The sequence below is a fragment of the Rissa tridactyla genome, chromosome 3 (genome assembly GCF_028500815.1).
Source record: "Rissa tridactyla isolate bRisTri1 chromosome 3, bRisTri1.patW.cur.20221130, whole genome shotgun sequence".
NCBI lineage: Eukaryota > Metazoa > Chordata > Aves > Charadriiformes > Laridae > Rissa > Rissa tridactyla.
Genome location: NC_071468.1, coordinates 7871780 through 7895879, shown reverse-complemented (window position 1 = coordinate 7895879; position 24100 = coordinate 7871780). Strand labels below are relative to the sequence as shown.

Genomic DNA, 24100 nt, shown 5'->3' with positions numbered 1-24100 from the left:
TGATTCATTGGCTATTCTTATACAAAATGAGATCCCCATGAGGTATGCACTGGACTTCCCCATCCTTCCACATCACCCACCAAGTGCACCCAGGTCCTTGAGCAAAAGCAATCCCACGGATGGGTTTGCCTTTGCCTGAGGCAGGACTAACCCAGACTGTCTTCCCTAGCATATTCTTCATGTGCACTACGGAGACTTTATCCCCTTCTACAGTACATGGAAGTTTTGATTGGGCAGGGCCAGCTCGATTGATAGATCCCCTGGTGTTAACTAGCCAGGTAGCTTTTGATAAATGTGTATCCCAATGTTTTAAAGTCCCACCACCCATTGCTCTCAGTGTAGTTTTTAACAGTCCATTGTATCGTTCTATCTTCCCAGAGGCTGGTGCGTGATAGGGGATGTGATATACCCACTCGATACCATGCTCTTTGGCCGAGGTGTCTATGAGGCTGTTTTGGAAATGGGTCCCGTTGTCTGACTCATTTCTCTCTGGGGTGCCATGTTGCCACAGGACTTGTTTTTCAAGGCCCAGGATAGTGTTCTGGGCAGTAGCATGGGGCACAGGGTATGTTTCCAGCCATCCGGTGGTTGCTTCCACCATTGTGAGCATATCTTGACAGGTTTGTGGCAGTGTGATATAACCAATCTGCCAGGCCTCCCGATATTTATATTTCAGCCATCGCCCTCCATACCAAAGAGGCTTTAACCGCTTGGCTTGCTTGATTGCAGCACATATCTCACATTCATGGATGACCTGCGCAATAGTGTCCGTGGTCAAGTCCACCCCTCGGTCACGAGCCCATCTATATGTCACATCTCTTCCTTGATGGCCTGAGGTGTCATGGGCCTGTCGAGCTATGAATAGTTCACCCTTATGTTGCCAGTCCAGATCCACCTGAGTCACTTCAGTCTTAGCAGCCTGATCCACCTGCCGGTTGTTCTGATGTTCCTCAGTGGCCCGACTCTTAGGTACCTGGGCATCTACGTGATGTACTTTCACAACCAGATTCTCTATCTGGGCAGCAATATTTTGCCATAGATGGGTTTGCCTCTGCGCTGCCAGTTGCCCTGCTTCCACTGCTGTAGCACCCCAACAGAGCATTTGCCACCATCCACGAATCAGTATAAAGTACTGTCCATTTTTCTCACTCGGCAATGTCCAAGGCCAGCTGAATGGCTTTCACCTCTGCAAACTGGCTTAATTCACCTTGTCCTTCACTGGCTTCTGCAACTTGTCGTGTAGGACTCCACACAACAGCCTTCCACTTTCAAAACTTTCCTACAATCCGGCAGGACCCATCAGTGAACAGGGCATATTTGTTCCCATTTCTCTGGTAGTTTATTATATGGTGGGGCCTCTTCCGTGCACGTCACCTCCTCCTCTGGTGACATTCCGAAATCCTTGCCTTCTGGCTAGTCCATGATCAATTCCAGAATTCCTGGGCGACTGGGGTTTCCCATTCGAGTTCACTGTGTGATCAGTGCAATCCACTTACTCCGTGTACCATCAGTTGCATGATGTGTGGTGGGGACCCTGTCTTTGAACATCCAGCCCAGCACCAGCAGTCGAGGTGCTAAGAGGAGCTGTGCTTCTGTACCAACCGCTTCCGAAGCAGCTCGAACCCCTTCATATGCTGCCAATATCTCTTTTTCTGTTGGAGTGTAGCGGGCTTCAGATCCTCTGTATCCCTGACTCCAAAACCCTAGGGGTTGACCTCAAGTCTCCCCTGGTGCTTTCTGCCAGAGGCTCCAAGCAGGGCTGTTCTCCCCGGCTGTGGTGTAGAGCACATTTTTAACATCTTGTCCTGCCCGGACTGGCCCCAGGGCCACTGCATGGACTATTCTTGTTTGATTTGTTCAAAAGTTTGTCGTTGCTCAGGAACCCATTTAAAATCATTCTCCTTCTGGGTCACTTGATATAGAGGGCTTACAATTAGACTGTAATCTGGGATATGCATCCTCCAAAAATCCACAGTGCCTAAGAAGGCTTGTGTTTCCTTTTTACTGGTTGGTGGAAACATAGCTGCTATTTTATTGATCACATCATTGGGATCTGACAGCATCCATCTTGACATTTTATTCCTAAAAACTGGATCTCCTGCGCAGGTCCCTTGACCTTACTTTGTTTTATGGCAAAGCCAGCTTTCAGAAGAATTTGAACTATTTTATTCCCTTTCTCAAAAACTTCTTCTGCTGTGTTGCCCCACAGAATGATGTCATCAATGTTTAGCAGATGTTCCGGAGCTTCACCCTCTTCCAGTGCAGCTTGGATTGGTCCATGGCAAATGGTGGGGCTGTGTTTCCACCCCTGGGGTGGTCAATGCCAGGTGCACTGGATACCCTTCCAAGTGAAAGCAAACTGTGGCCTGCACTCTGCCACCAAAGAGATTGAGAAGAATGCATTAGCTGTATCAGTTGTGGCATACTACTTGGCTGCCTTTGACTCCAGTTCGTACTGGAGTTCTAGCATGTCCAGCATGGCAACACTCAGCGGTGGCGTGACTTCATTCAGGCCATGATAGTCTACAGTTAGCCTCCACTCACCAATAGATTCTTGCACCGGCTGTATAGGACTGTTAAAGGGTGAGGGAGTCCTGCTGATCACTCCTTGAACTTCTAGTTAATGCACCAGTTTATGGATGGGAATCAGAGTTTCAGTTAGTGTGATATTGCTGCTGATGCACCGTTGTGGTAGCAATCGGCACCTGTTGTTCTTCGACCCTCAACAACCCCACAACAGAAGGGTCCTCTGAGAGACCAGGCAAGGTAGACAACTGTTTAACTTGCTCCATCTTCAAGGCAGCTATGCCAAAAGCCCACTGGTACCCTTTTGGGTCTTTAAAATACCCTCTCCTGAGGTAATCTATACCAAGGATGCATGGAGCCTCTAGGCCAGTCACAATGGGATGCTTTTGCCACTCATTCCCAGTTAGGTTCACTTCCGCCTCCAGTACAGTCAACTCTTGGGATGACCCTGTCACTCCAGAAAAATGGGTTCTGCCCCTCTGTAGCTTAATGGTATTAGGGTACACTGTGCACCTGTGTCCACGAGAGCCTTATACTCCTGTGGATCTGATGTGCCAGGCCATTGAATCCACACCGTCCAATAAACCAAGTTGTCCCTTTCCCCCACCTGGCCGGAGGCAGGGCCCCTCTAATCCTGGTCATAGTATCCATTACTCACTTCTTGCAGAAATGACTTGGAAGTTCCTTCAAGAGGATCAGAAGTAAGATCAGGCCTTCTACTCTGCTGGGGGAACTGCCCGCTGGAAACTGTGGTGGCACTTTTCCTGGAGGGATCCCCTTTTGTTGTTGTTCTCCTTTGCAGCTGCTGTACCTGTGCCTGCAGGATCAAAGCAGGATGTCCATCCCACTCCCTCATGTCCTCTCTGTGGTCACGCAGGTAGAACCCAGGGTGCTTTGTGGTGTGTACCCTCTGTAGTCTCTCTCTTGAGTGGGGAAACACCTGCTGTAATAGCTGAGATGCTAGCCCATACAGGTGGGGAGTAGGACACATGCTCTTCAAGTTGCTGGAACTTCTGGGACAGTTTCTCCACAGCTGAGACAAGGGGGGAAGAGAGACTTTCTTCATATTGCCAGAGCCGGCCAGACACCTCATCCACTGTTTGTCCCTCTTTGCCTTTCCATTCTATTCCTGCCAGTGAGTTGGCATATGATGATGGTGCGCTTCGTACAAACTTCCACCACATGGGCCTTGTGCATTGCACCTCATCGGGGTCTGTGGGTAAGTCTGCATTGTCCAAGTCATAATAAATCATCTCCCACATGGCTCATTCTCTCAGGTACTGGATACCTGTTTCCATGGTGGTCCACTTGCTTGGGTGACATACAACATCCTCACTGAAGGGGTACCTTTCCCTCACGTGTAACAGGAGTCGCCTCCAGAGGCTGAGGGCTTCTGTCTTTTTCCCAATCACTTTGTCAATGCCTCCTTCCCTAGACAAGGATCCCAGCTGCCTGGCTTCCCTACCCTCTAATTCCAGCCTGCTGGCCCCGTTATCTCAGCACTGGAGCGGCCAGGTGACAATGTGCTCGCCTGGAAGTTGGCTGAAATCTTTTCACATATCCCGCATGTCGCTCAGGGAATAGAGATCGGGTGATTATCTCTGGTTCTGCCTCTTCTTCCTGTTCTCGTGATGGCCCTGGTTCATTGTCACCCCTTACTAAGTGAACTAATTTCTTTCTGTACTTTTTCTTCTGTATGGGGACAACTGTTACTGGCAGGGGTTGGTTTCCTGATTCAGCTGCTGTGGCTGCCAGCGGGGTTGGAGTAACTGCAGTGTCTGTTGCAGGGGTGGGAGTAGCCGCAGTGTCTGTTGCAAGGATTGGAATAGTGACAGCGTCTGTTGGTCTGGTTTCCATCCCTTTCCCCTGAGGGTGCTGCATAATATTGAGCAGTGTTTGGTAGATACTGGCCAGGGTCCAGCACAGTGCGGTGAGTTGTGCCTCTCTGGAATAGCAACAGCATTTTCCTTTCAAATACTCTATCACTTCATCAGAGTCCTGTAATTGTTCAGGAGTGAAGTCCCAGACCATTGTAGGTGAGAAGTTCTCTGGATGATACCTGCCTGTATTCTCCCACGTGCCATGCCACCCATGACTATCCAGCCTCAGGGCTTAAATAGTTGTTTAACCATAAATAACACCTGGAACACATTCAGGAGACATAACAATAGGAACATGCTGGTTTGAGCATCCCAAGGATATTAAAAATTCTCAAAAGCTCTTGTACCTGGCCTGAAGGAGAAAAGGGAGACAGAAGAGCTGGGGAAAGTGTGTCCCCCTGTTTCCCCTATAGTGTGATTATTAATAAATTCCGAGAGACAGTGCCCAAGGTATGGGCAGGACAGCAATACCACATAAACACCGCAAAATAACTGTCTGAACAGTGATGTTATCATATCATAAACTGATATTACACAATATCAGGCAATCCTGATCCCTCTCCCAGAGGTGATAAACCGCATTGCGGGAAGTACATAAACCACATAGGAATTTACATAACACAGCCATGAGAACAAAGCAACATGGTGATCAGCGACTATTTAACTAATACAATAAATGCACACAACAAATTCATTTTAACAAGCTCTAGTTGGATTTGTCATTATCTCAACCCTTCGAGCCCCACATTGGGCGCCAGAAAGGACTGTCGTGGTTTAGGCTCAGACAGCAACAAAGAACCATGTGGCCGCTCTCTCAAACTCCCCCCACGGGGGGAGAATCAGCAGAAAAAGGCAAAACTTGTGGGTTGAGACAAAGGCAGTGAAACAGAACAGCAAAGGGAACAAGAAAACAACAACAATAACACGGACAGAGGAATGTACAAACACGATACGGAACCACGGCTCACTGACTGGACCCAGGATGCCCCAGCCCGCTCCCAGTGGGACTTCCTTCCCCCTCCCCCGGCAGCTCCCGGCTACAGACTGGGCATGACTCACATGGGATGGAATACCTGTGTCCCTGCCAGAGCCTGGGCAGAATTAACCCTATCCCTGCTGGAAACAGGACATATGGTAATTCAGCTCTGGCATGGAACTGGATCATGTACTGATGACTCAAAGTGTGCGTGGAACAAACTTGTGCGCCTCTATGAAAGACTGCTCAAGCATGCTCTTTGTGCACGTACGGCCTTAATTTGTGGTGCTCTCATGGTTATTATCAGTTATAATGATTATTCTATTACTGATGCCTTTGAACATTGCCATTCTATAAAATGTGCATTTGCTAACGTTACAGGTATTTTACTGCACTACGTCGCACATCTGTTTAGCTGTTTAGGCACTACAGAATGTGGGATCTGAATTCTAGTTCAGACTGTGCTTTTTTTTTTTATATACTAATGCTTCATGTGAGGAATTCCAGTGGAATATATAAATATTTTCATTTAGATAAAAAAGTACACAAAAAATTTTCTTAACAATTTTTTTTCAATAATAAAATTGCATCGACAGGAATGTTTCTATATTGCTCTTCATTGTGTAATTTTTCTCTGTATTTGGTTATCGCGTTATTTTGAAAAGAGTGGCTGTATAGTATAAATTAAATTGTTTTTCAAATAAAAGTATTTAGTGGGCCAGATTATATTCTCATGTTTAAGTGACACGTCTAAATGAAAAGGCCCTCTGTAGAGTTAAGGGGAATTACTGTAGATTTTCCCTAGCACAGCTGAGAGAAGGCTCCAGCCGAATGTAGGTTTCCTACATTTTAAACTTCAAAACAGCGTCGACTAGGAAAGCTGCCCGCTTCCTGTCTCTTACAACAGGAACAGGAAAAAAGCATCATTCCCATCTGAATGCTAATAGGCATACAGAATTATTTATTACATTTGTTCAATGGAACTCACATGTCTTTTTGTAATGTCATGTGGGAACATCTAGCTGCAGGACCACAAGTAACTGCTGTTCTGGCAGAACATCTTCACTACACTGTCTGTCTTCTTGAATGATCTCTTTCTGTATTCCTGCATTTATAAGAAGATTGATTAGAACCTGTTTTTATATGAATCCGTTTGAATATTTATATCTCTGATTTTTTTATGATGTGGAGCATCGTTCTGCCAATTCAACGAAACAAAGCAGCAGTAAAGCTTCTGCCATGAGCCATGGCTTTTTCTGCAAACGGAGTGGTTGCTAGTAAACCTCTTGGGGGGCTGTAATCAGTATGTGCTCCACTAAATAAACTCATCTGTCAGGTATATGACAGAAAAGACTGGAATGTTGACTAATAAAATAAAGTTTCATGAGCCTGTTTAGGCTTTTTTTAAACTCAGTCATTTAAACAAACGCACAGGAAAGTTGCCAAAGAATGGTAAAAATATATCTTTGCCTTATTTGCAAATACATACTCTGTTTATACAGAAATAGTTTAGTTATCTGGCTTTTCCAAAACCAACATGCATAAGTACAACATGCAGTGTTGTTTTCCAAAAACAACATGGAGGACAGGGAGGTGATTCGAGACAGCCAGCATGGCTTCACCAGGGGCAAGTCCTGCCTGACCAACCTAGTGGCTTTCTACAATGGAGTGACTACATCAGTGGACAAGGGGAGAGCTACGGATACCATCTGTCTGGACTTCTGCAAGACCTTTGGCACGTTCCCCCACAACATCCTTCTCTCTAAGTTGCACAGATACAGATTTGGTGGGTGGACTCTTTGGTGGATAAGGAAGTGGCTGGATGGTCGCATCCAGAGGGTAGTGGTCAATGGCTTGATGTCCAGATGGAGAGGAGTGACAAGTGGTGTCCTTCAGGGATCCGTACTGGGACCGGTGCTGTTTAATATCTTCATCAGTGACATAGACAGTGGGATCAAATGCACCCTCAGCAAGTTTGCCGATGACACCAAGCTGAGTGGTGCGGTCGATGTGCCAGAGGGACGGGATGTCATCCAGAGGGACCTGGACGAGATAGAGAGGTGGGCGTGAGCAAACCTCATGAAGTTCAACCAGGCCAAGTGCAAGGTCCTACACTTGGGTCGGGACAACCCTCGTTATCAATTCAGGCTGGGGGATGATGTGACAGAGAGCAGCCCTGCAGAAAGGGACTTGGAGGGTACTGGTGCGTGAAAGGCTGGACATGAGCCAGCAATGTGTGCTTGCAGCCCAGAAGGCCAATTGCATCCTGGGCTGCATCAAAAGAAGCATGGCCAGCAGGTCCAGGAAGGTGATTCTCCCCCTCTGCTCTGCTCTCGTGAGACCCCACCTGGAGTCCTGTGTCCAGCCCTGGAGCCCTCAGCACAAGAAGGACATGGACCTGTTGGAGTGGGTCCAGAGGATGATGCGAGGGCTGGAGCACCTCTGCTGTGAGGACAGGCTGAGAGAGTTGGGGTTTTTCAGCCTGGAGAAGAGAAGGCTCCAGGGACACATAGCAGCCTTCCAGTACCTAAAGGGGGCCTACAGGAGAGATGGGGAGGGGCTGTTTGCAAGGGCATGTAGCGATAGGACGAGGGGCAATGGCTTTAAACTAGAGCAGGGCAGGTTTAGATTAGACATTCGGAAAAAGTTCTTTACAGTGAGGGTGGTGAGGCACTGGAACAGGTTGCCCAGAGAGGTGGTGGAGGCCCCATCCCTGGAGACATTCAAGGCCAGGCTTGATGAGGCTCTGAGCAACCTGATCTAGTTAAAGATGTCCCTGCTTACTGCAGGGGGGTTGGACTAGATGACCTTCAAATGTCCCTTCTAACCCAACACATTCTATGATTCTATTCTATGATTCTAAGTATTTTGCCAGAAGAGTTACTTTTTCTATTTTCATAAGGAAAGCCAGACTTTTATTTTGTCAGTTGTATGTACAAATGCCTGTATGTATGCAAAATGTTTTTGGGGTTTTTTTTTTCTGTTTAAAAGCCTGTATTTGGAATTACCCATCTATCAATTCAAGAAATTCTTTTTTTAAAGAAAATGGAATTATTCTGCTTGCACTGCCATGTATTGCAATTACACTTCTAATGTACTGGTCAAAGTAATCCATGTGAAAGCAACATTTTGGAGGCAAATTTTATCCTGATATTTCCTTTGAAATCTTTCCAAATTCTTTCTGGTTCATTCTTTATTGTATTGGGCTTATAGCTTCTACCTAGCAAGGCTGCTAAGAATCTTGCATCTTATCTACCTGTGTTTTGTCTTTGAAAACAGTTTTAGCATCCCACATTCAATTTTTTCGCCAGGAAGTGGTACTTGTAATTTTATCAGAGAGAAGCCTTTTCAAGTTCTTTCACATCCTTGAATTCTTTCAGCCTAAGAGGAAACCAGCATCATTCGGGGTTACTGATTCTAGACTGATCCTAATAACATTAACCTGACAAGGCCCAAAGGGTTTCTTACTCAATGCAGGCAGTCAAATCCTTTTCTTAAATTTATCGAACTCTATTTTTTTCTTCCTGTTACTCTATTTCAGGGCTGTATCTAAATGTTACTGCTGGGGTGGTCAGAAACGTCCTTCTTTTCAGACTATACTCAATGTTCTGTTTATGCTATTTGTTCTAGTGCCAACATGGTCCTTCAACATAACTTTTTCTCCTTCTTTGACGTTTATCCTACTGATGTATTTTTGGAAGCAATACTGTCCCTTCCCGGCCTTTGTTTCACTAAGGTATAAAAGTTAAACTCTTTTGGTCTTCTTTATTGTGACACAGTCTTCATTCTCTTAATCATACTAATAATCTTTCACTGCATATGTTCCTGTTTTTATTCTGATTTCTCAAAATAACTTATAAAGAACATGCCAGATGAGGTCACTATGTGTTGTTTTTGTGTACCTTCTGGAATAGCACCCAGGATATACGTTAGGATAAAATTTCCTTTTTCCTGTCTGGAATTCACTCATGGATCATAGCCATTCTATAATTGAAAAATAGTGTGAGATCTTACTCTTTTTGCTGGTGCCACTCATGTTTTAAGCTTACAGCACAGTGCTAGACGCAAGGCTCTGAAAGTGTGGGCTTTGGTTAAGTTTCATTCCATGTCTATTTGTTTCATCATCAAGAAACCTCTGTTTCTTCCAATATGATAAATCCGTCTCTGGGTTCACAGTGCCTCCCGGCTTACTGTCCGTAGCAAATCTCATTCTCATCTTTTGTGCCAGTGTCTTTAGTGAAAATATTAAATGTTACTATCCCAAAGCTTGTACCTAGAAATCCCAGTAGTATCTTCCATCCAGCCTAATTGTTTCTTTCTGTAAAGCTTGCTGTAAAACTCCATACAGTATCACATTACAGTTCTTGTACAAATTGTCATTTTCTTGAGCCAATAATTACATATGCTAATATGCAAATATTTTACTGAACGTTTTATAAATCTTTTACGAATGCATCAAGTTTACAACACTGTCCTCAAAATAAAGATAGCTAGGTATTGCTGACTTAATTTTTCTAGCCCAAGAGGTCTTTTATGCATTTTCTTCCATAATTTAAATTATTCTTTTCTTTAATTTTTTTCCTAAATCTTGCGTACTACTCGGATCTGATTAACCAGCTTGTAGTGATCTGGGAAATTCCCTCCATTCCTTCTTAAAAATTTTGGTACATTATTTGCTTTTTTCTATCTTATGGCATGTTTTTTCTGTTGATTATTTTTATTTAAAAAGATGTAAATGAGCAAATCAGCATGCTGTTTTGTCTACTAGCTCATTCAGGGTTATGACAAGAAAAATTTCCCCCTGGTTGGAATGTTTGTGCTCTCTGAGTATTGCTTTCACTTTCAGTGAAAATTTCAGTCTGATCTGCATTGATCCTTTCCGCCTACAGAAACGGCATTTTTTTTTGTTACTCATCTAGGGGAATTCTATTACATCCAATAAGTAAAGTCCGGAGATAACACCAAATGATTATGTAATTTAGTTTCACCCTGTTTTCTCTTCTGGTATCACAGATATGTGTTCAGGTCTGAGGTGCCATCCCTGCTAGAACCGGGAACAGTAAAGACTCCTTGATTTTGAAAGAAATTTGAACCAGAAGCTTCACTTGAAGGTGTCTCAAAGCTTCACTTGATATTATTTGCCAAGACATCCAGTGCCACTGTTGGAAAATGCTGTGTTTATGTAATGATTCAGGCAGTCGTTGTACAGACCCTTTCTCTTCTAGATTGATAAGCAGTTTTGAGTTTTCAAAACTAAATTTCTGTAAGTCTCTAAGCTCAAGTCAGTGAAATTATCTTCGTTCCATGGCTGGAAAGGAACTCAATACATTATAAGATCTTAATATAAAGTGCGCATGCAAATGGGCCTTTGCCAACTGAGTTAGACTTTTTGGTTTTGATCTTGATGATATTGAAACATTGTGCAGTCAAGAAAAATCTCCTCCTGCTTTAAATTTCCTTTGATGCAGATTATGGAGTCTTGCTGACCATGCCTTGATTGCTCGTTGCAATATGGAAGAAGCAGTGCGGAGTGTGTCTTTCAGTCCTGATGGATCACAGTTAGCACTTGGAATGAAGGATGGCTCCTTCATTGTTCTTCGAGTACGGTGAGAAAATCTTACATTAGTTTCTAAGGTTATTAGCTTTTTCCCCCCTGAGTAACTCAAGACCATATCATAAATTCTTTTATTCCTATAAGAAGAAAAAATACGTGGGTATTTTATCAGAAACAGATTAAAAATTGAGCACGTGCTTCCATAATATCACTTGATGTTTTAAAAGGTGGTAGTTTGTCAATTATGCTTTATTTAATTCAAAATATTAGCTCTTCGTAATAATGTTGATAAAATTTGACATTTTCAAGTTTGTCTTTTTTTCTTTATTTATTCTGAAATTATACAGATATTTTGTGAAAAGAAATGTGCATAAGAGAGATAATAACAGAGACAGTTTTGAAAGGAATCTCCCTGGTTCGTTTCCTGCCATATACAATAATGGATACTATGCAAAATAATGAGTGATTGAAAGACATTTTTAAGCATTTGCGTGATATATGTGAATTCTGCTTTTTATATTAGATGACAAACATTTTTTTGCATGAATGCATTGTATGCAGTAGGCATTTTCTCTGTGGAATACTGTTATAGAAGACACACAAAAGCAGGCGAAACATAAAACTGGGCGTAGAGTGAAATAGCCAAATAAAACAGTGTGATTTCAAAACACATAAGCTATTTTAATTGATACTTGGAAGAGTTTACCTCTTCCTTAATATTACCTGACATATTTGGTAAGCATATATTTAAAGTACTTTGAACTACTAGCTGATAGGAGGGAAAATCCTGTAATCGACGGAAGGTCTGTGAAAACCCCCGTAATGTACTGCATTAATGACTTTCACAAAACTTAAGTGATCTGATCACATTAATTTAAAATCCATTTAAAAGACTAGTATTTTTCTAAAGAGGTTAATCTTCTTTGTCTCACAGTAATCTTGTCTTTACTAATTTGCCCGATAGCTGACATTGTTCATGATTCAGCTGACGGAGGCTGATAATGATAAACCCAGCATTATTTCTGAAGGGGTGGCAACACCTTTGTGTACACCTTTACGTTTGTGTAAAGGCCCTGAATGCAATTGCTTCTCCACCTGTCCCTTTTCTGTGACAGGTCTTCTGACGGGGTAACAAATCTGCAGCCCCTGATCCAGAAAAATTGGTCAATGGCAGTGCGTTTTGTTGGCATTTTTTTGTATCATGTAGTCAGCAACATGAATCTTTGTTCTTTGTTCTTTTTTTTGGTCATGAAGGATCTGGACCTATGAAGTAATCCAGAGAATTAGCTGCTCTTCTCAGTAGCCATATTTAACACTACGGAATAGTTACAGCACCAGTTTTCAGTAATAAAGCAGAGCTAAGAATTTTTATTTTTTTTTTCAAAACACTTTTTGAAGGAAAAAATGGCTATGAATAAATAAGAACTTTCCCAACAGAATTTCTACTGTTATTGACATTTTAGAGTTTCACCATTTTAAGAGAAATCTCTAACAAAATGCTTCTGTTTGTTTAAGATCCTGATTGTCTGTAACATTAACCTTTCCATTCATATCGGCCTCTCCCAGAAATCTCTGTCTTCAGTTACAGATGATAATCCTTTCACGACTCTGCTTTTACAGTTCTATGTATCAGCATTTTTAAGATATATTAACAAAAATCATTGTTTTTTAAATAAATTTGAGTCTTTTAGTAAATTTGATGCTACTAGCAGTGATTAATAAAAGCAGAAATCAGGAAAAATAATTAAAAAGCTTAAAATGGAGAGTAACAGAACTGTGATGTCTGCAGACGAGTCCTCCTCACAAAATTTCCTTACAGCCCAAACATATAATCTGGTACGGATTGTCTTTGTAAATACAAAATTAATGGCACAGAGACTTGCCTCACTGTTCAGTCAACTCGGGAAGATTTCTTTTTAATTTAGTTTTAATTATTTCCTCATAGCCAAAGAATTTGGGGAAACCTACTTGCAAAAATCTTGTCTGCGTTCACTAGCACTGCAGTTTTTGGTTCCTTGATAGGACAGGAAAGGGATTTATATCAAAGGGAAGAATTCAATATTTTTTTGAAAACTACGCCGTATGGCTGTCTTGATTTTTTTTTTCTTTTTTTTAAAGGTACATGCAAAGTATTATCAATACTGTTCTTCCACTAGTGGATGGTGGTGGTGGTGGTGCTGCTGGAACCCCCGAAACTGTAGCTAACTGGTCCTGGCATATGGGATTAATCATATCTAACTTTACCAGTCTAATCGTTAGCCTCTACTCTAAACTGTTTGCCTGTCTCCCCAAAAGAGTCAATGTGGAGAAATGGGTCTCTCCCAAAGACCATTTCAGCACAGTCTTGTGAGAGACAGGGTAATTGCTCTTTCGATGGAATTCGTTTTCCATTCTCTATGAAACAAATAAAGATTAAAAAAAAAAAAATTTTCTGTTCTAGCTTAGACTAGACAGCTAACTGTTTTACGGTTAAAATTAGGTGAATAGAATGAAGAGTATTGTAGGTAGGTAAAGTTGTTTCTATGTTTTGCTTTAAAAGTGTGCTTATAACCTATGAAATCAATAGGAACTCCTCAAAAAAAAGGGGGTTTTAGTGAAATTTGGTTTTTGTTGTACAAATTATGCAGTGCATCTATCTTCATATTTGTCTTAAGTATTTGTGGATTGCATGTTCACACGTTTACAGTTCACGTTTTCACTATTGGTTCTTGCAGAGATATGACGGAGGTAGTTCATATTAAAGACCGCAAAGAAGTAATCCATGAAATGAAATTTTCACCAGATGGCTCTTACCTTGCTGTGGGTTCTAATGATGGCCCAGTGGATATCTATGCCGTTGCTCAGCGATACAAAAAAATAGGAGAATGCAACAAATCTACTAGTTTTATTACTCATATTGACTGGTCTGTGGATAGTAAATTCTTGCAAACCAATGATGGTGCAGGAGAGAGACTGTTCTACAAGATGCCGTGTAAGTTTACAAGTGGCTTGTGTTATGAACAAGCAAACTTCAGTGTTGATTTGAAGAAAATAACAAAAGTGTGATATAAATAGTACATCTGCAAGTGGAGTTTCTTGACTGGAACTTACATAAATATCTCATGTCTTTCCACTTCTATATGTTTTTAGCATGTTTACGTGCAGCTGCATTAGAACTTGTAAGATGTGCGATGTTGTCAAATACCACAAATGTGAGATTATAATTTAAAGTATAATTGCGAATCTTTATTCAGGTGAAAAAATTAATCCCAAGAAGAATACACAGATAAATGTGATGAAAAGAAACGGAGTTTATTGAAAACCAAATGATTAAACAGATTATTCACTTGCATATTTTCAGCTGGAAAGCATCTAACTAGCAAAGATGAGATCAAAGGAATTCACTGGGCCTCATGGACCTGTGTGATAGGATCTGAAGTGAATGGAATTTGGCCAAAATATACAAATGTTACAGATGTCAACTCTGTGGATGGAAATTACAACAGCTCAGTGCTCGTAACTGGAGATGATTTTGGACTGGTTAAATTGTTTAGATTTCCATGCCTAAAGAAAGGTAAGACAGTATTTTGTATGTCTGAAGAATGCAGTATTACCTGATATCAGTAGATTTTTTAATGGTAGCTTTTGATTCTTGTGTATAATTCAAATTAGTGTGTGCACAATTCGTGTTAGCATTAATGGACATAAAGATGAGACCTTAACCCTCTATGTATCTAGTGATTTCCTGCCAATGTTTACGTACTTGTTTTTAGCACTGTTGGGAATGTATAGTTTATAGTGTGCTTATTCTGATATTACATTTTCAGAAACTAATTGAGTAAGACTTTACATCACAACAAGATTGTATCAGCTATATGCGTTACTGTAATTTGTCTAAACGTATGCCAGTAGCGAATTCAGAAACCTCCCGAGAGTTTCACTGTCTGTTAGCGTGTGTCAGTGTAGCTCCGCGTGAGCTATTTGCTTCGTATCTACGGTAGGCTTTTAGCACAGATGGTTTCTTCAGTATTTGCGCTGTGCCGTGCACAAAGACCGCAAAACTAAATAAAACCTTTCGGCTGTCCACGATCTTCAGTGTTTAATTTGATATCGTATCGGTATATTTTCTGATAGTGAATTTGGATTTACGTGTGTAGTACAATACGGAATGCATGCGTATAATTTGCATGAGCGGTAATGGCCGTAAAGGTGAAAATTAAACCCTATGTGTAGCTTGTACTTCCTGACAAGATTTAAGTGCTTTTCAGAAAACTGAAGTGAACGTATCATTCATATTATTTTATGCCATTTATTTTTATTTTATAATTACTATTAGTATCAGAATATCAAAAAGCATTTAAGTATTTTTTTTCCAATTTTCATAAGAGTGTTTAGACAATGTTTCCATTAAAAGCATAACCTTATTAGTTTACAATGTTAATTTCTTCTTACATACTAACAGTTTTATTTTTGGTTTTTTTTAGGAGCTAAATTTAGAAAATACGTTGGCCATTCAGCACACGTAACCAATGTCTGTTGGTCCCATGATTTTCAGTGGGTTTTAAGTACAGGAGGTGCCGATCACTCTGTTTTTCAGTGGCGATTTATTCCAGAAGGGATAACAAATGGCATCCTTGAAACATCTCCGCAAGGTAAAAATGATCTCTTCTTAATTACTTATTCAGTAAAATCAACAGAGAATGCAGCACTGTTGGAAAAGCTTTTATTGAATTAACAGAAAATATTTTTATTATAATTCCCTGGAATTACGTATGCTCAGCACATTTGTGATGTTTACTTTTCATAGACAACAATTTGTTTCACGCAAGGTCCATTAAAATTTCTTCTGCAGTCTGCTATATTGTATGTTTGGGAATATACAAGTAGTATTTGTCAAAGCATATGAAAAGGATATTTAGAGGCAGATTACTAAATCACACTAAATTTTCAAAATTAGCCATCTAACTTGTATTCAGAAACCTGACTACACATGTTGAATTAATTTTCTTTTCAATGCAAATTGACATATATATGTGATAACTGTACGTTAGAATTTTTTTTTTGTTATATACATGATACTGACAATATTCTACAAAAACAGTGGCAACTGCTGAAAACTGGATTTCCTTCAGCAAAAGGGCAAAAAACTCACTCCGTGCCTGCGGAGCTCCGTGCCGTAACCTATGTTATACAGCAAATCTTTTTAAACACAGAGATCACACTGGAAGTTTTTATTTACTGTTTCTGTATGTTTTCACTCCAAAGCCTGTTAAAAAACCAGTGTTCTCTCAGATGATGGAAATACACTAGCAACTACTCAGTTGTTCTCCTTCCCTCTGCCACCCTCCTGCCCCAGGCAGTGAAACAGGAGAAACAGAAACGAAACCTGACACGTTCAGTCAGCCTGCATGATTTTTACAAATTGCTTAAGCTTCCAAAGCCGTTGAATACTTCTTTGCATGTACTCTAAATTATATAAAAAAAACACATACTATTTGCTCGCGATTAGATATATGTTGATTTTTTTTCTTTTTTTTCTGTGCAGAGGGTGGCGTTGATTCCTACAGTGAAGAATCAGATTCAGATTTATCTGATGTGCCAGAGTTAGATTCTGACATTGAGCAGGAAGCTCAAATCAACTATGATCGCCAGGTGAGTAAAAATTAATACACTGTGCCAATTAATTGACATTTTATTGTGGCTATTCAGTAAAGATAAGCAAAAGAAGTTTGCAGCTAATTCATCAGACTGCTCTAGGAAGATTGTTTTGACAGTATTCAACTGATTACCCAACCTATATAAAACAGAGTTTACTTTAGCTGGAGATGGGAATTTAAAAGGGTTTAAAAAAAAAGCATTGGTGTATATACAGTTATATGTTCGAATAAAGAATCTATCTTAAAAAGCACAAATTTAAACTTATTGCTATTCCCATTCTCATTATAGGTGTCGGGGAAGACTTCAGTCGTATCAATTTAGTATCCCAATGTGCAGAATACAGCTCATGGAGTTTTTGTATCTCTTCTGTATATTCAAAACAGAATACTCTTAATGAGCATGAAGCTTGTATAATAGATTTATCTGTGACAGATTCTTTTTTATTGCCGAGGGCAACAATGTCTAAGAATTACAATTGGCCTAGTTTATGGGAACCAAGTAGAAATGGTCTCTAATAATCACTTAATACACTTAATTTTTTTTCCTGTTTTTAGTAGAACTGTGTTCTGAGATAAATTAAGATACGTTGCTTCCGTGCAAGAAGAAAACAAATCAAATAAGTATTCTTTACTGCATTGATTTTTTTCACGAACGACAGTGTGCCATTCCACTCCTAAGTCTGTTTTTTCGATGTCGATTTATGCTTTGTCACTGTGGGCATGCCTGGTGATCAGGACTCTTGCGTGAACTTGGCTACAGTCACCAAGTCCGCTGTGCTCCCGTCACTTGGGCACTGCGGGACTGCACCCCTCTCCGTGAGGGCACTGTCTGGTCTGGCCTGGCCTGGCCTTGTTACTGTGCCCAGCTCTTGGCTCCTCTTCTTTCACAAAGCAGTTTTACCTTGCTGCCCCCTGTGATGTGAGGTTTCATCCAACCTGCATCATCACAATTTGCACTCGCACCACTATGTTAGAAAACATTATTGAAGTCACAAAGTTACAGGAAGTTTAGAAAATGCCATAATAAAACATAGTTTTGCCCTTTTTAGGGGCATGGATTATGATTACGTATTTCTGCAGGACTTCTGCTTCATTTGGTGTATGGGCTATTTAGTTCTTACCTAACAAGAAACTATTCAATCCTTTTGCATTCATCAGGCCCTTCCATGTCCGCCTTTATTGCACGTTGCTCAAACCTATCTCTGAAGACAGAATTATTTTCACCTTGTCCTGGTACCTGATCAGTTGCAATTGTAAAAGGTCAGAACTTCCTCAGACCAGAACTGGGATCTTGTATTAAGCATGAAAAATACGCAATAAGCTTGTTACAGGTTGGTTTGAGTGATTTAATGGCTGACATAGAGCTGCTTTCTAGAATGTGGAAGGATCACCTCCAAGGTTCCATGCTTTAGCCAAGGACCATTCTTTGTCTTTTCACCTCACTTTCTAGATTCTGCAATAAATTACATAGGTTCTTGTGACAACAGCTTATTTTACCTCTTCATTACAGAGATCGATCTCGTTTGCTAAATTAAATGAAGTTTTTGTCAAATTTTCTCCCTCCCCTCTCTTTTACTCCAGGTCTTACTGGAGTGCTTGTCCCATCCTCCTCTTTTCCTCCTCCTGATTTTCTGTCTGTATTCAAATCAGACAGCATCCTCCTCCACGCTGCCTATGCATCAAAAAGGATGTCTGGGTTTAAAAACTAAAAGTGAAAAAATAGTTGTAGGCAGTTAAACAGCAATATTCCAGGCAGGTTATACATGAAAAAGCTAGAAGCAACTTAAAATAGAATCTTATACAGGAAGTGTGAGACTACCTCAAGCATAAGCTGCACTTGACATTTTGTTAAAGGAAATAATGTACCAAAAGCACATGGAAACAAAACCATTAATCTTATTTTGAGAATTGGGTTTGGGTTTGTGTTGTTGGGGGTTTTTTTAATGTTATGAGTGAAGAGGGTTCTGGATTTTGAGATGCAGTAGAAAATGATGATCCTATATTCTGTTTATTTGGTAGCATTCACTGAGGAGTAAGAGTAAATGGATGTGAACACTCAGGATGAAGTACAATACATACAAGTGACAGATACAATATGTGAAGACTGTGTTTTCCTACCATTTCGAAAGCTCATCTTGTTATATGAACACCTTCCTTGCAAAAATCCAATATTCCATCTTTGCAGTTGTGTAGCTTTCTGTGGGAATGGCAATTTCATTGTCCTTTTGCAACATCCAAGAAATGTAGGCACAGAAAACAAACCGTAGCTCTATTTCACCATTATAAAGGATTTTGTTTGGTGCCACAGCTTTGAAGAAGCTTCAAACATCTTCAGCAGCCCCACGGAGTTTCAGCATTTCTGAAAGATTTAAATGTATACTGTTTTGTGTCTTTAGTATATTTACAGAGCTGTGGTTCTACTTTGGGATTCTGGACACATGGGCAAATCACTTAAGTGCTGTTGGTTACTGTATATTTCGCTGTAATCCCTAGATAGAATGAATTAGTTATGTTCAGCTTTGAGTATGTACACTGAAGCACATATGAAGTTAAAAGACACTTAAAGAGTTCCAGTCAACATTTAAATTCCTTTTCAATAAGTGACACTGGAATCTTCTAGAAAAAATACACTCTGCTACTGCTACTCCAGACTAACGTTCTGGGCCACTCCCATGTTACGGGACTTCATTGTCTAGAAAATATTTATTATTATTTGAAGTTCTGTAGGGAGCAATAGTGACTTACTCTGTGTTGTAACTACTGAACATCACATTAACATGTATTGAATTTAATACTTAAAAGAACGTCACTTTCATATATACGAATATTTAGAAGACTGGAGATGTGCAATTAACTTTAACAATTATTCTTCAGGTTTACAAAGAAGACCTACCTCAGCTGAAACAGCAAAGTAAAGAGAAAAACCATTCTGTGCCCTTCCTTAAAAGAGAACGAGCGCCCGAGGACAGTTTAAAGTTGCAGTTTATACATGGGTAGAGTAATATTTTTTCCCTGACTGTTAAAACATCCTAACAATGTTAATCAAGTCACATCAGAGCATTTAGCAAAGCATTTTTCAGTGCTTACCCACAATTAATTTGTTTGTCATTATTACTGTGGGTAATTTTTGGAATATTAGCCATAGATTTTCTTTTCCTTCCTTGTATTTGTTGAGGAACAAGAGAAGGTTGTAATACTGTAGCCATATAATAAATCAGCATTGCATTTTACAAAATTTGAAACTAGCTGTTGACTACACCTTGTGTTTCCTGAAGCAAAGTTTCTCTGTTAAGTTGATCGTGATGTGATTTGTAAAGTTAAATTGATCATAGCTGTGATTTGTAAAAATGCCTGATAGATTTCTGCTTGAACCCGAGTCCCTGTAAAACTTACCTGGACACAATTCCATGTGAATTATACTAATAATAAGTACTAATTTACTTTTATTATACCAGTAAGTACTAATTTATTTTTATTATACTACTAATAAGTACTAATTTATTTTTATTATACTAGTAAGTACTAATTTATTTTTATTATATTACTACTAAGTACTAATTTAGGAGGTAGTTGCAAAGTAAACCACGACAAGATTCATGGATGCTCCTGGTGGGATTAGTCTCTCTGCCTGGACGCTGTGATATTTCTGAGCTAAAGCTGACACCACAGATGTACTCTTTTCAAGTTAATGTACCAACTATTAGCACAATTTGTTAGACAAAGTACCGGAAGAGTTTTGAAACAGAATATAACTTGTTTTGTATTTACTTCAGTTACAGAGGCTATGACTGTCGAAATAACTTGTTCTACACACAAACTGGAGAAGTGGTGTATCACATTGCTGCTGTAGCAGTTGTATATAATAGGCAACAACACACTCAAAGGTTGTATCTTGGTCACGATGATGACATCCTCAGCCTAAGCATTCACCCAGTGAAAGACTATGTTGCAACTGGGCAGGTGGGTATTTATAAGTGATGATCTTAGCAAAACGTGGAAATAAAGTCCCTTTACAATATATAATTAGGAAAAATGTGGTTCTCTCTGTCCTTCAGTAGAGTGTTTCCTCCTACGTATGGGTAAGCTGCATGATGCTTCCTATACCCCTGCCAAACTGCTGGGGAGTTTGCTGGACTGGAAACTGTTCGAGGTGATTATTAAATCATTCCTGCGTAACAAAAAAACCCCGCCAATCCTATGCTGTGGCCTTGCAAAAAATCTTATATTCACTTTGAACCTCTGCTTTCATCTGTGTAAATGCAGGAGCTGTATTTTATCTACATCCTAGGAGGTTTGGGGGTTTTGTTATTCAGTCTCAGTGGTTTTGTACTGTAGTAGCATTCAAAAGCCTTCTTCAGATAAAGGCTATTTCATGTTGGGCAGTCTGCTGATATCAGGTACTGAATATGATATATTCCGTATGTTTATATATATTCATATATCACGATAAATGATATCATTAATATGATACTGAATACTGATGTTTTAGAGAATAATTACTGATATTTCTCTAAAGGAGAAAATTGATCTTGAAAACAGATAAAACGGGGCAAGTGGAAGAGCAGTTACCTCTGGAGTGTTTTGAAGATATGATTATCCTAGTTACTGATATTGGTGTGCTTTGAACTTCTGTGAGCAGATATTCTGGTTAATGCTCTGATTTAGGTTGGAAGAGATGCTGCTATCCATGTTTGGGACACACAGACACTGAAATGTTTATCATTGCTCAAAGGCCAGCATCAAAGAGGAGTGTGCGCACTGGATTTTTCAGGTAAGCCACAACCTATATTTATCTAAATGATTAATTAAAAAGCAATCCTTATGATGAAATCTTAATTTGAATAGCTAGCCAATTTTACAAACAATACAAATTTTACATAAAAGTCTGCAACAGTTTTGATAAGAATAGCGTGCGTAGTGTGAAGTCAGTCACGGGCCTTTTGTCAGGCGATCAATAATTGATTTTTGTGATGTCTAATACATAATACCAAGTGTACAGCTGGGACTCTGGTGGCTGTCTACATGGTGGTATAATAATTTAAAAGCAGGCAGAATGGTGACTTGAAGTGTATAAACGAAATGGGAACATGATCTGTAGGCTCATGCAATTCTTCAAATTTGCTAACAATTCCCAAATTTTTCAGTGGCTTTCCAGAAGAAGCAAATACAACCAGCAGTTACCTGCTATTTCTCCTACTTGTCTTTCTGAGATGAGATGAGATGACAACCTAAGTTGTCTCAGTTCTCAAAGGGTAATTCCTGTTTTCAGCACTGAAAAACATGCATATGATGGTGACTTATATACTTTTGCATCTTTATAAAAGTGCTTACAAATTCATTCTCCCTTTTTCCATTAAAAATAAAATACTTTAGCTGAAGTATCCTTTTCTTAGTCTGATTTTTTTTCAATTAAACATAATTTATTTCATATTCTCCTCTCTAGAAATGTGGTAAGAATTCATTAGGACATAGATCATATTTATGAGATAGGCGTATATGAAAGAAGTTTTACTTCCACAAAGATAAGTTTGTGGAACCAAATCATATTCCATTATCGGAAGAGGAGCCTTGGTGTTCATCCAAGAGCTGGAATTCAAATGTGAAATTGGTGATCCATTGTGGTGTGTAACCTAGCTCTGAAAAGAGATATGGTACCAGAAGAAGAGAAAATGGATAAGGATGATCTAATTGACATAGTGTGCATAGATGTTAAAAAACTTCTCATTACAATCTGTAGTAGAACAAACATTCATATATTTAGAAAATACTTACTTTGTGGTTTATATTTTCAACAAAGATTAGATTCCTGTACAAGACAGTAGCACTCCCTGTATTAGAATCCACGTACTTCTGTAAAAGCCTCAAGAACAACCTGGCCACATATTCTGTGGACATAAATCTGTACAAAAATATTAAAGCTCTTTTTAAAAGTAGCAATCACTGGCATCATTACAACGTTGCTTTAGGACCTGATCCTGAGTATGCACATATTGCATTCCTAACTGTCTTTCGCTAAGGTTCTTGGCATAGAGAGGAACAGATAGTTGTGCAAATATGCACCTCACTACAATATCAGAGTGCTACTAGGGTCTACTTTGTAGGGAGTTTTGATTGTGTTAATAATAAATATTTCTAAATCATAGAATCGTAGAACAGTTTGGGTTGGAAGGGACCTTTGAAGGTCATCTAGTCCAACCCCCCTGCAATGAATAGGGACATTTTCAACTAGATCAGGTTACTCAGATCCCCATCCAACCTGACCTTGAATGTTTCCAGGGATGGGGTATCTACCACCTCTCTGGGCAGCCTGTTCCAGTGTTTCACCACCCTCTTAGTAAAAAATTTCTTCCTTGTCTCTAGTCTAAATCTTCCCTCTTTCAGTTTAAAGCCATTACCCTTGTTCTATTGCAACAGGCCCCGCTAAAAAGTTTGGCCCCATCTTTCTTATAAGCGCCCTTTAAGTCCTGAAAGGCCACTAAGGTCTCCCCTGAGCCTTCTCTTCTCCAGGCTGAATAACCCCAATTCTGTCAGCCTGTCCTCACAGGAGAGGTGTTCCAGCTCTCTCATCAATTTTTGTGGCCCTTCTCTGGAGCTGGTCCAACAGGTTGAGGTCACAGTACTTGAAGCTTACAGAAAGAAACCTAAAACTCCAAAGATACCTTTTTTGGCTGTACTTATCTGGCAGCTGACTCTATACTACCCGTTCTCTATGCTCCTACTCGCTTTCTAAAGCATCTGCTATTGGCCATTACTGAAAACAGTGTACAGAGCTGGGTCAGTTTTGTAGGACCATGCGGATGATGTTATGAATCGAAGATTATAATTGCATTCATGCAGTGTTTGGTTGTGCCCTCTGGTGGCTAATTTAACATCTATAATTTTGGATATTAATTGGCGTGTATACCCTGTATTAATGCATAAAACCTCCTGTTTCAAGTGACTAAAGTTTAAATAGTATTCTTACAAAGAAAATTTGGTTACCCATGTTTTGTTTACACAATTGAGGAGTTACCCCTAAAAATAATTATTGCCATCCAAATAAACAAATATACCTCTTTCTTAAATAATACATATTACATAATGGATATTTACCTTTCATATCAGCTATCTTCATAGCATATTATCTCACTAAAACTATTATAGAATGGTTCTTACTGTCTCCTTTGCTTTCCTTTCCTTTCTCATTAACTTTTTGTGTCTCCTTGTTTGTGTACTTACTTTTTTTTTTTTTTTAATTTAATAAACTCCATTTTGGTTCCTATCCTTTTTTTCAACTTCATTCTTTCCTGCCTACGTACATTCCTTCCATCTAGGCCTGTTTCACTCAACTGGGAACTCTTCTTTCTGTAATTCCCCTTCTCCTTCTTGACTTGCTTCTCATAGAACTCAGTTGCTAAATACTGAGACCTGTCTAGCTGTGAGGACCCGTTCACCCTTATGAAGTAGTGCTAATGGAGTAATTTATACCAGCAGCACTCTGTCTATTCTTGAAGTCAAATATGCTTAAGCACAGAGCCCTTAACATCTG

At 39.9% G+C, this 24100-nt stretch overlaps 1 protein-coding gene across 1 annotated transcript in view; it reads left to right on the top strand.

The window, feature by feature from the left end:
* The window catches only part of EML6 (EMAP like 6), a 135901-nt gene that overhangs the window by 61674 nt on the left and 50127 nt on the right, over positions 1–24100 (top strand). The window contains exons 9-16 of the mRNA XM_054194466.1: positions 10851–10988; positions 13651–13907; positions 14277–14489; positions 15400–15567; positions 16461–16567; positions 19447–19565; positions 20346–20532; positions 21238–21343. Coding sequence (XP_054050441.1) covers positions 10851–10988; positions 13651–13907; positions 14277–14489; positions 15400–15567; positions 16461–16567; positions 19447–19565; positions 20346–20532; positions 21238–21343 — 1295 coding nt within the window. The remainder of the gene's footprint in view (positions 1–10850; positions 10989–13650; positions 13908–14276; positions 14490–15399; positions 15568–16460; positions 16568–19446; positions 19566–20345; positions 20533–21237; positions 21344–24100) is intronic.